Genomic DNA, 11,071 nt, shown 5'->3' with positions numbered 1-11,071 from the left:
AACCAACAGATCTGTGTTGGAAGAAGTGCAGCCAGAGTGCTCCTTGGAGGCCAAGATGGCCAAACTTCATCTCTCATACTTCAGACATATTGTCAGGAGGGTACATTCGCTAGAGAAGGATATCATGCTTGGTAAGGTGGAGGGTCAGACAAAAGAGGAAGACCCCCCAGCGAGATGGATTGGCAAAATGGCAGTATCAATGGGCTCAAGTGTAGTAACAATTGTGAAGTTGGCCCAAGACCAGGCAGTGTTTGTTTTGTTGTGCAGAGGGTCGCTATGAGTTGGTACTGACTCCATGGCACCTAACAACAACAACAACAATCCATGGTATTTGTTGTTGTTGTTAAGTGCCGTCAAGTCGGTTCCAACCCATAGCAACCCTGTATAGAGTTTCCAAGGAGAAGCTGGTGAGCCTGAATCACTGACCTTGCAGTTCAGATGGCGTTGCAGTCTGTGCACCCACAGTGCCACACCAGAACTCCATCCATGGTATTGTTGTTGTTATGTGCCGTGGAGTCGTTTCCGACTCATAGCGACCCTGTACAGGGTTTGTGAGGCTATAAATCTTTATGGGAGCAGAAAGCCTCATATTTCTCCCGTGGAATAGCTGGTAGTTTTGAACTGCTGACAGTCAGATTAGCAGCCTGATTTGTAACCACTATGCTACCAGAGCTCCTTGGTATATACAGTATTATTTTGCCAATACCATTAACTAAGATACATCAGGTCTCTGGTATTCCTTACTCATTGTCCAGCTTTAGCATGTATATGAAGTGCCTGGACAGGTCCTGTGATTTGGGTAAGGCGCACCTTAGTTCTCAGGGTAACGTCTTTGCTTTTTACACTTTAGAGAAATCTTTTGCAGCAGATTTTCCGGATGCAGTGCAGCATTAGAAACCCTCTGGGGTAGTTCTGCTCTGCCCCTCAGATTCACTGTGAATTGGAATCAACCTGGCAACAGATTACAGGGTGTATTCTATGAGGACAATACATAACTAGCAACTGCTTGTTAATAAAATTCTGTAATCTTTGTTCAGTATTAAACAATCAATTTGTAACTTCAGTCTAAAACCCCCAAACAGTGTTTAATGATAATCATAAACCAAAAGATGAGTGAGGTACCTATGTTGCTAAAGTGTCGCTAGTAGATTTAGTGGGAACATAAAGCTGTTTGGCTAAATGTGAAACAAGTTCAGGGTATCTCTCCTGCTTTAACTTCCTGAGATTATTTCCCTGTGCTATCTCAGATTCGTTCCCTTCCAATCCCGATGCAGTCCTGGTGTGGCACTGGGACTGCAAAGGCGGTTTGAATCACAAGGTGGCGGTTCCAGCTCACCAGCTGCTCCTTGGGAACCCTATGCAGGGTTGCTGTGGACTGGAACCTACTTGATGGCACTTCCCAACACCAATAATCCTGATGGCCGTGGCGTCCTCTGTACTGACTGCACACGATACTTTGTTTCTCATGTGTTTGATTAATCAGCTTCTACCTGAACGTTCCGAAAAACATTTCCCTGTGTCGATGTGATTCATGGGGCCTCCTGATGTGGTGTTGGAGGATCAGCACTGGACAGTGAGCCACAAGGTCGCCGGTTCAAGCCTCCCAGCTGCTCCTTGGGAACCGTATACAGGATCGCTATGAGTCAAAACTGTACCAATGGCACTTAACAACAACAACGTGTGATTGATGCAGGAGAAAGCTGAGGCTTCCTGCTCCCATAAAGATTTACGGTCCCGGAAGCCCTGTGCAGGGCGCCATTGATCAGAACCCACTCCAGGGCAGTGGGCTGAGTTTTTAATACGATTAATATTAAGTGATCGCTTTCTGAAATAGGCTGTAAAATTGACATATGGTCTTTTTTGGGTTTTTTTCAGGCTTATGATGACAAAGATTATAGACAAATTCGGTTTGTAGGTCGTCAAAAAGAGGTGAGTACCTTCTCATCGCTCTGGTGGCATAGTGGATTAAGTGTTGACCTGCCAACCAACCATAAGATTGGGGGTTCAAGTCATCAGCCTCTCTAACAGAGAAAGATGATACTATTTGCTCCCAAATCTTTTGCTTCCGAGATTTCTAGTCCTGGAAACGTAAGGAGCCGTTCCACTCCATCCTGCAGAGGGTCCTTCTGGGTTGGAATCGCATTAATAGCAGAGTTTGGTTTTTCTCTTTGGAGTTTATCTAGTAAAAGAAAGGTATACTGGCATAAAGTTTTATGTAACCAACAAGGAATCAAAATCATATAAGATTCCATATTTAAATAAAATTTCCCAAAATTGTGATAACTTTAGAAACGCTGGAATTCTTCAAAATGTTAAATGTGTTCGTTTCTAGGTTGTTTGCTTATGTTTTTCCTTGAAAAACGTAGCATCAGATTTTGTCATTGTATTTCTGTTTCATATATATATATATACATAAGTGGCAATGATCTTTCATCTTTGTTCTTTATCACGTCGTTAAAAAATGACTCCTGTAGTCATCTTGCGGGCTATGCTTTTCCTAGTCCTCACCCAGTAAGTTCGGGATGTCCACTGACATTGCTGGACACCACACAGATTCGTTCCAGAGTGGGTCTAACAATTGTACATCTTTGAGTCCTAATACCCAACTCACGTGTGACGGCGGGAGAGAGAAAGGGTGGGACTGGACTCCTGCCTAAACAGGTCTGCTCCCAACAACTGCTGCCCACCCCTCACGCCTCCCAGCCACCGGGATCCTCATTCCGTATTAGTTCGCACAGTGTTCCGTGGTTTCCTGATTTCTGTTTGTCCCCCATAGCCTTCTGCAGTCACAGCCCGTCCCCAGTCTTGTCCTGATCTTGGAAACCTGGGTCCTTGCAGCGTCTAGGTCTGCTACTTGTGTCCCTGAGCTACGAGCACTCCAGAGTCACAATCATGCTTGCCTCATAAATCTCTGCTCCCTGCTCTGCGGACTAGGTGACAGAGATATTCTGATTTTGCCTGTAAATGCTGCTCCTTGAGTGGTGGGCTGAGAGGCTTCCTGAGGCCTTGCTGGTGCAGTGCAGAAGCGAGTCCCGATGGACGAGTGACATGTGCCGTGGGCCTCCTGTGCAGTAGATTGGCCTCCCTGCTGTCATGGAGTTGTGTGGGCCCGGTGGCCCAGTGCACAGTGGCCGGTGTGGTTTGTTCTTCTGGAAATAAGTTTTCCTCTCTTGTAAAATGGAAATCACGACAGTCATTTCTGCTGACTCCCTGAGCATGAAATGAGGGGCATGTGCATCATCTAGGGAAGGTGTGGTCTGTGGCAAGCCCCCCTCAGGATCCCTTCTTACTTCCTCGTTCGTGAGACTTGCTCCTGTCTTTCCATGACATGACTTTCTCCAACCCCTTAGCCTAGCGTCTCACAGCATTGAGCGACTGGCACTTGGAATGAGACAGTTCCCGGTGAGATTGCCCTGTCCGCCCCTGGAGGCTCAGGGCTGACTTTCCGAGCAGCCAGGCTTTGGGATGGGAGTCTGTCTGCAGGGTCGCCTCTCCTGGGCCTTGTTGGGATGTTCTGGCGCTTGGTGGGTGTGGTGGTGCAGTGATGGGGGTGTCCCTCAGATGGTCTCAGGTGCATATTGAGAGTAAGGGAGATGGTAGTGCCCCTGACAGGTGGGCTCAGTGCACACAGAGTGTAAGGATGGAGGCACGTTTGTGTAACCACACACCTGTGTGAGGGCCTGGGTGTGGTCAGTCTGGGCCCCCACTGCCCTTGTGCACGCAGGCTTTGATGCTCTCAGGCTCAGTGTGCCTCTGTTTCCTCTTGTACTGCCCTGGTAATGCACATCCCCTCAGGCACTGTGGGCTCTGATCCTATATGGACAGGGAAGAATGAAAGCAGCCCCTGTCCGGGGACGCAGCGGCTAGCCTCTGCCTCGTTCAGAGAGGTCCTGCCTTCTGAAGCAGAGTGTTTTAGGGTGGGCTTCGGCCTAGAGACAATGCAGGGCACACACCCTCTGCTGGGGTCACAAGTTCTCCCTGTATTGTGGCAGCCCGTGGTGCTTTTCCTGGTCATCTGCTTGGTGTTTGGGGAACAAGATGGTAACTGCCCAGTTCACCAGCCATCTACCTGTCTGTCTGTGTCAGCTTCTACCAGGAGGAGTGAGTGGAAGTCTTGTCCTGAGCCTGTGGAGGCAGCATTTCAGGGCGCCTCTCAGTGAGAGCCGAGATGCGCCTGCCCACCTCTCCCACCTGAGCTCCCGAGCACACGCGGCTGGGCAGCATGGGGACTGGCCTGCTGCTGCAGGGATACAGGGATTTACCCTGCAGGACCCAGAGGAAGATATTTGAGAATCAGAATTCTTAGACCCCTAGGATCCAGAGATCAGTGGCTCAGTCAGTAAGCTGTGTGCAGGTGCTCAGAGTTCGTCCCTCAGGGTGGCTTCCCTGCCTTTCTTTGTGTCTTGCACCCACAAGATGAGTCATCTCGGGGCTCCATCACCCCCACAGCACACTCAGTCTACTCAGAGCAGGCAGCTCCGCTTACTGACTTGGAGCATGTTCCGATGAAAAGCTCAGAGTTGACTGTGTTATAAAATTACCTGGACTCACACATCAGTGTTTTAGTTCAGTGTGACTGTTGGCATTGAACTGGGATTATCGGTTGTTTGTAGTGACCCGTGTCTGTAGCTCAGGTCACTCCCTATAGACCCCCGATTCTTCTGCTGGCCTACTGCTCCTGCCTTTTGTGCACTGACTCTGACACTGAAATCAGATCTCTATTTCATCCCTGGAGGACTGACCTCCCATGGACGTGAGGGAAGCAAACATCCCTTCGGAAGGGCCGCTCCCCAGGGTGGTTAATAGAGAACAAGTTAAAGACAGCGAGAATAGACTCTTAGAAAAGAACTGAAGCCCATGTAGTTTTATACTCTCAGTCGTCTTTCAGGAGACAGATGAAAGGGTTGTTCTGGAGTTTTTGTGTTGACGCACAAAAGCCTGGTTTTACAGCGGTTGCACAGTTGAGAGTGTGTGACATACGATGTGCTCCATGTCCAGCCACGGGCAGGCCAGTTGGAGACTGGCCACGCTCTCTGCTGACTGCCCCCCGGCCCCCCACAGGTAGAAGCCGCTGGCTAGGGTTGCCCGCGGTCATGCATGCGATGTGTGTGGTGACGGGGTGAGCGAGTCCCAGGCAGCAGACATGGATGCTGGACGGCCCCAGTGACGGCAGGGCATTCCCGTGCCAGTCACAGGTGTCAGGGCGCCAGGCGGGCACATCTCTCCAGCTGCCGTGGCAGAACCTGTGGGTTTGTTAGTGTGGCCTCCGTGACACAATGTCACTGGTGTAGACGTCGGATGATTGAGACCAGAAGGCTCCGTTTGTGTGGTGGGCTGCTTCGTCTGAGCCGAGGTGAACAGAGCATCTGTCATCCCAGGCTCGCCGGGAGGGAGGCGGCAGCCAGCAGCTGGCAACAAATGCACGATGTTTGAAGGAGCATGGCAGGCCATCCTGGGAGAAGCTCACACTGCCGGGCGCCTTGGGCTTCATAGCTTCCCATTGTGTCCACAGCACTACAGCTGTAGGGACAGGGATCGCAGCTTTCCTCATGCTCTGCTGTCAGCCTAGAGGGAGGGGTGCTGTCAGTCCCCTGGCGGGCGGGGGTTGTACACGAGTCTCACTCTGTCTCGGGGGGGTGTTGTACATCAGTCTCACTCTGTTAGGGGGGAGGTGTACACGAGTCTCACTCTGTGTGTAGGGGGGGTGTTGTACATCAGTCTCACTCTGTCTCGGGGGGTGTTGTACATCAGTCTCACTCTGTTAGGGGGGAGATGTACACGAGTCTCACTCTGTGTGTAGGGGGGGTGTTGTACATCAGTCTCACTCTGTTAGGGGGGAGGTGTACGCGAGTCTCACTCTGGGGGTGGGGGGGATGTTGTACACGAGTCTCACCCTGTTAGGGGGGAGGTGTACACGAGTCTCACTCTGGGGGTGGAGGTGGTGTTGTGCATGGGTCTCACTCTGACTCTGTCTCGGGGGGTGTTGTACACAAGTCTGCGTCCGTTTGAGGGGAGGTATCTATGACTCTGTCTCCATTGGATGTTGCATCTCACCTGTCTTTATGTCAGAAGAAGCTCTGGTTGTGAATGAGCGTGCAGGTGAGGTGCCTCTAGCTTGTGGTCCTCTTTCAGAGTACACTGGCTTTAGAAAATCATTAACTGAGGTTCACAGTTCTTTGAACTGTTTCTAAGATTTTCCTAAAATGGTGCCGTCTTGCCAGTTGTGAAGACTGGCTAGGCCAACTGTGTTTTCTTGCCTTCAGTAAACACGAGCCAGCCGACCATTGAGCACATGATGGGAATCAGTATCACAGGGGGCACGACACCCGAGAGGGGACGGGGTGCACCATCACTGACCCAGCTGTGGGAACAAGCACACACACACACAAACGGAGAACTGTTAGGGTGTGGGAGATTGGGGGACACTCGAGTCTTAGTACCCGGCGCTGCTGTACCACAAATGCCACCGGTGGGATTTAGAGTCCAAGAAATTCTTCTCTCTGCTCTGGAGGCTGACCCCTCGGTCAGGGCCTCACGGGTGGGGTCCTGTTGGCAGCCTCTCCTAGTTTCCGGTGCCAGCTGGTGACCCTTGGCCTTCCCTCACATTCCTTCCCCGTGCTTGGTGTGTGTCTTCTGCGTGTGGCCTGGGCCTACTTTGTTTTCTTGTCCTCACAATACACTAAACAGAAGTGATTAGGGTTTGCACATACACACACACACACACACACACACACTCATTCTGATTGTTGTTAAGTGCCGTCGAGTTGGTTCTGACTCATGGCAACCCTGTAGAGGTTTTCTGAGGAGTGACTGGGGAGCTTGAAGTGCTGACCTTGTGGCTGAAACCAACCTTGCAGTCCAGTGCTCATCCTGCAGTCACCAACTTCAGTAAGGGCAGTACTGGCATGAACACGTGTCCTGTGTTGGACTGTATGAAGGGCCTACTCTGGGAGGAAAGGAGCTCTGGAAGTCGGGCTGATCATCTCAAGGTCACTGGTTCGAAACTATCAGCCATTCTTCAGGAGAAACATGAGACTTCCTGCTCCCGTAAAGATCTATATCCTTGGAAACCCTATACAGGCTCGCTATGAGTCGGAACCAACTTCACGGGCCACCCCCACCACCACTCAGATAGGAACTTGTTAACTTAACAAAAGAAAAACCCGCTCTCCAAACAGGATCACATGCACAGGTACAGGACCAGGCCTCAGTACGTGGTTGTTTGTGTGTGTTGAGGGGGACGGATAACACAGTTCAACCCCAAACATCTTTTTATGTCCGTATTGCATTTACTGAAGTTGCTAACTGCATTAATGTATGGGTATGCGAGATAATATCTATATGGACTACACACTGAAGTAGTTTGTGGAAGAATCCTATCATCTGGTCATTCCATCTAGCCCTGAACTTTTGGAAACCCCTTGTATTTAAAAAAGCAGAAAGCCATCATCTATGTCAGTTACTCTCATGTGGCTCAGTGGGGAAGCGTGTCTGAGTCAGAATTGATTGGACGGCATGAGTGTGGCTTTTTGATTGTGGTGGAAAGAGAGGAGGGAAGGAGAGAGGAGCACAGAGGGGGCCATGCTCAGGTAAGTAGTCATCCAGGTCCAGAGCAAAGTGAATGAAGGCAGGCTTCTCTGTACTGCTGTAACTCTTGCCAGGTGTGTCAGTGTGTGGTGTTGTTGTTGTGAAGTGCTGTTGAGTCGATTCCAACCCATAGCGACCCTGTATATGCTGTCCGAGGAGCGACAGGTGGGTTTGAACCACCAGCCTTGAGGTTAGCAGTCCAGTTCTGGTCGTATGGTGCCACCGCAGGACTCTTGTACCCAAGTGAAAAAGGGACTGTGTGTGTGTGTGTGTTGTGGGTGGTGGACTTACTTTTAGTGGAATTGTGTGTGTATCCTGAAGGTCTAGAAGGATCCTGTGGAGACGGAAAGGACAGACTGGGTCTGTGCTGAGAGCACACGCGTCTCTGGGAGCTTGTCCACACAACCCTTTCTTCTCATGCAGGTGAATGAGAACTTTGCCATTGAGCTGATTGCCGAGCAGCCCGTGAGTCAGGTGGAGAGCCGTGTGATATCCTGTGACGGCGGGGGAGGCGCCCTGGGCCACCCCCGAGTGTACATCAACCTGGTACTGTGACCTCCTCCGTCCCCTTCTCTTCAGCCTGTTCTGCTCCTCCGCTAGGGGCCAGCGTCCACCTCCACCTCCGGCTCCCGCCTTCTTTCCTAATCAGTTCCTGCTCAGGTAGCCCTTCCACCCACCGGGACTTGCCTTAGAACCCTCCTCTGGAGCCCCAGTGAGATGCCATGTGTGAGGCACTGCCACCCCGCATTCTGTGAGCCTCGGGCCCCTGAGGAGTGTTAACACGAGGGGCATCAAAAGTTTGTGGAGAAATGGAATGAAAAGATCATGGATTTTCCCTCAAAACTTCTAGAAGCCGCCTTGTATACAGAGCCCCCGAGAAAGGGAAAGAGCCCCAGACCTGAGAGCAGAGGGAAGCCTGGGATGAAATGCACTATGCATGTGGCCAATAGGAAGCCAAGGAGCCCGTGGTAGAGCGGTTAGTCCTCAGGTAGCTGGTGATCCTTGTGCTTGGCTGCTGGCTGGCGATGGTCATGTGCCGCTGTCAAGTCTGTGCTGACTCACTGCGACCCTGTATCCGATTTCCAGGGCTGTAAGTCCTTACGGGAGCAGAAAGCCTCATCTTTCTCCCATGGAGTGGCTGCTGGGTCCAAACTGCAGACTCTTCTGTTAGCCACCCAACTCGTTACGCTTCCAGGACTCGTGCTTGAGTAAGCACGTCCTCTTTACTCTCGTCTCCCTAACTACAGCCATCATTCCACCTGGGTGGTGGTCACGAGAAGGGCGCCGCCCCCATGTACTGTCAGTGCCCTGGGCAGGCACCTGTGTGTCCTAGCAGGAGAGGGTCTGGGGCGGCATCACAGCCACTCAGGACTCTCATCACCATGCAGTGTGGTCCTTTGAGGTGGACATGTATTTCAGAGCCCGAGGCTGGGAGGTGTCCAGTCCTCAGCCTGTCATCTCCCAGCGAGCCAGTGGGGAGCCAGAGTAGATGGGCAGTTAGTTCATTAGGAGCCTCACATTCGAAGCTTCTGATTGCTGACATCTTTGAGTCTTGCTACTCAGGTACTAGGTCATACATGCACATGTTCATTCCAAACACAATATAGCTCTGTGAGCCGTGGATGGCTGTAGACAAGTTCTCCCAGTCATACGCCTGTCTTAGGCTTGTTGTTGTTAAGTGCTGTCGAGTCGATTCTGACCCATAGTGATCCCTGTACAGGATTTCCAAGGAGCAGCTGGTGGGCTTGAACCGCTGACCTTGCAGTTCAAATGGCTTTACAGTCTGGCGCATTAATCCACAGTGCCACACCAGGACTCCTAGGCTTGTTAGGGTGCCTTTAAAAAAAAAAAGTTCCAATCAAAACAGTGGCTTCCTTGGGGATCCACTGCATCCCTAGTTCAGTTCAAGGCCGAGGTCAGCTCAGAAGGTGATGGGGACTGTTTTGGGTTCCAGAGGATCCGCTGGACCAGTTCAGTTCAAGGCAGAGAGGTCAGCTCAGAAGGTGATGGGGACTGTGTTTTGGGCTCCAGAGGATCCGCTGGACCCCCAGTTCAGTTCAGGGCTGAGGTCAACTCAGAAGGTGATGGGGACTGTGTTTTGGGCTCCAGAGGAATAATCTGGATAGACTTTCCCAAAGAACAAGGGACGATCATGAGGACCTATTCTGAAGAAATTGTAAGAAAACTGAAAATTGCTTCGGTGAGAAAAAGGCCAACAAAATTGTGCTGAGGAATTTGTTCCATTACGGCATTGTACCTGCTCATTGCTGAGGGTAGAAAGGGTGTCCTGTGGGAATTTCATTGGGAAACCCTGTCATATCCATCCTCCGCCCTGATCTTGCTCCTTCAGACTTCTTCTGGTTCCCCAAACTCAGAGAACATTGAAACACGGAGCACAGTGTGAGTCCCTGGAGGACACCCAGACTCCCCAGTAGATGGAACAGTGCCTTCTGAAGTGTGTAGACAAAGAGGGAGGCTATGTTGAAAATAGCTTCACATTTGGCAGTTCTGCTTAATAAAGTCATTTATGATTTTGTAGCAATACTTCTTTTAGTAACTCTAGTTTTCCAAGTTTTGTATTTACTGTGTAATGTCTAATGACTCAGTGTTTGAAGTAGAAGTTGGAAATAGATCTTTCCTTTGAATTTCTTGCAGGACAAAGAGACAAAAACTGGGACGTGTGGTTATTGTGGACTCCAGTTCAAGCATCATCATCACTAGAGTGTGCAGTGCGCCCTTGGGTCTCAGGAGGCAGTCTATGTGAGGACTTTGATATTAAAATTAAAATAGAAAAAGATCATGAGTGTGTGTTTTAGAATTTTATTTGAATAAAGGATATTACTGTAAAGAGTCAAGACTCCTAAGTTGCCTTCTTTGTTCTTCATAGAATGAACTTTTGGAAATGAATATTTACTTAGAAATTAGAATTGAAAATAGTTCTACCTCCAGGGTAATGTTGCTGACAGATAGATACCTCTGCATGAATAATTTCTGTTAGCTGGAACAGCGCAAGTCTGGCTCCTGTGAGGCAGCGGTTAAAGATGTCCTAAGTGTTCAAATTTTCCAAACTGCTGTGGGACTCCATCTTCACTAACAGTGATACCTCCTCCTCCCCTGATTCTTTCCCACCTTGGCCTCTCTAATTTGCTGCAAAGTCTCACAGAACTCACGAACCATCGAGGAAATGGTTCACACAGTTGTGGAGGCTGGCATTCCCGAATCTGTGGGTCAGGCGCCAGTATGGAGGCCTCCTCCAGCTCACACAGGGTTGCAGGGTCTGGTAACAGGCTGCTGGCCCAAGCCCCAGAGGTCAGATGCTGCAGAGTAACCGTGAAGACCACCACAGTAACATCCTTGAATGTTAACTGTTTCCAGTGCTTTGGACTTCGTCGTCTTCTCTTGGGGCCAATCAGAAGAAGACAAGCCTATGGGAAGACAGAGAGTGGTGAGACCGAGGAGTGCACTCACCATGATGAGAAGCTCT

At 50.3% G+C, this 11,071-nt stretch overlaps 1 protein-coding gene across 1 annotated transcript in view; it reads left to right on the top strand.

Annotated features, from left to right (window-relative positions):
* NDUFS6 (NADH dehydrogenase (ubiquinone) Fe-S protein 6, 13kDa (NADH-coenzyme Q reductase)) overlaps nt 1-10,308 on the top strand; it is a 12,408-nt gene extending 2,100 nt beyond the window's left edge. The window contains exons 2-4 of the mRNA XM_006872375.1: nt 1,876-1,929; nt 8,011-8,133; nt 10,243-10,308. Of these exons, the coding sequence (XP_006872437.1) occupies nt 1,876-1,929; nt 8,011-8,133; nt 10,243-10,308 (243 nt within the window). The remainder of the gene's footprint in view (nt 1-1,875; nt 1,930-8,010; nt 8,134-10,242) is intronic.
* Nucleotides 10,309-11,071: the final 763 nt, after the last annotated feature.

The sequence above is a fragment of the Chrysochloris asiatica genome, unplaced genomic scaffold (genome assembly GCF_000296735.1).
Source record: "Chrysochloris asiatica unplaced genomic scaffold, ChrAsi1.0 scaffold00195, whole genome shotgun sequence".
Classification (NCBI taxonomy): Eukaryota; Metazoa; Chordata; class Mammalia; order Afrosoricida; family Chrysochloridae; genus Chrysochloris; species Chrysochloris asiatica.
This window is presented reverse-complemented; position numbering and strand designations above follow the sequence as displayed.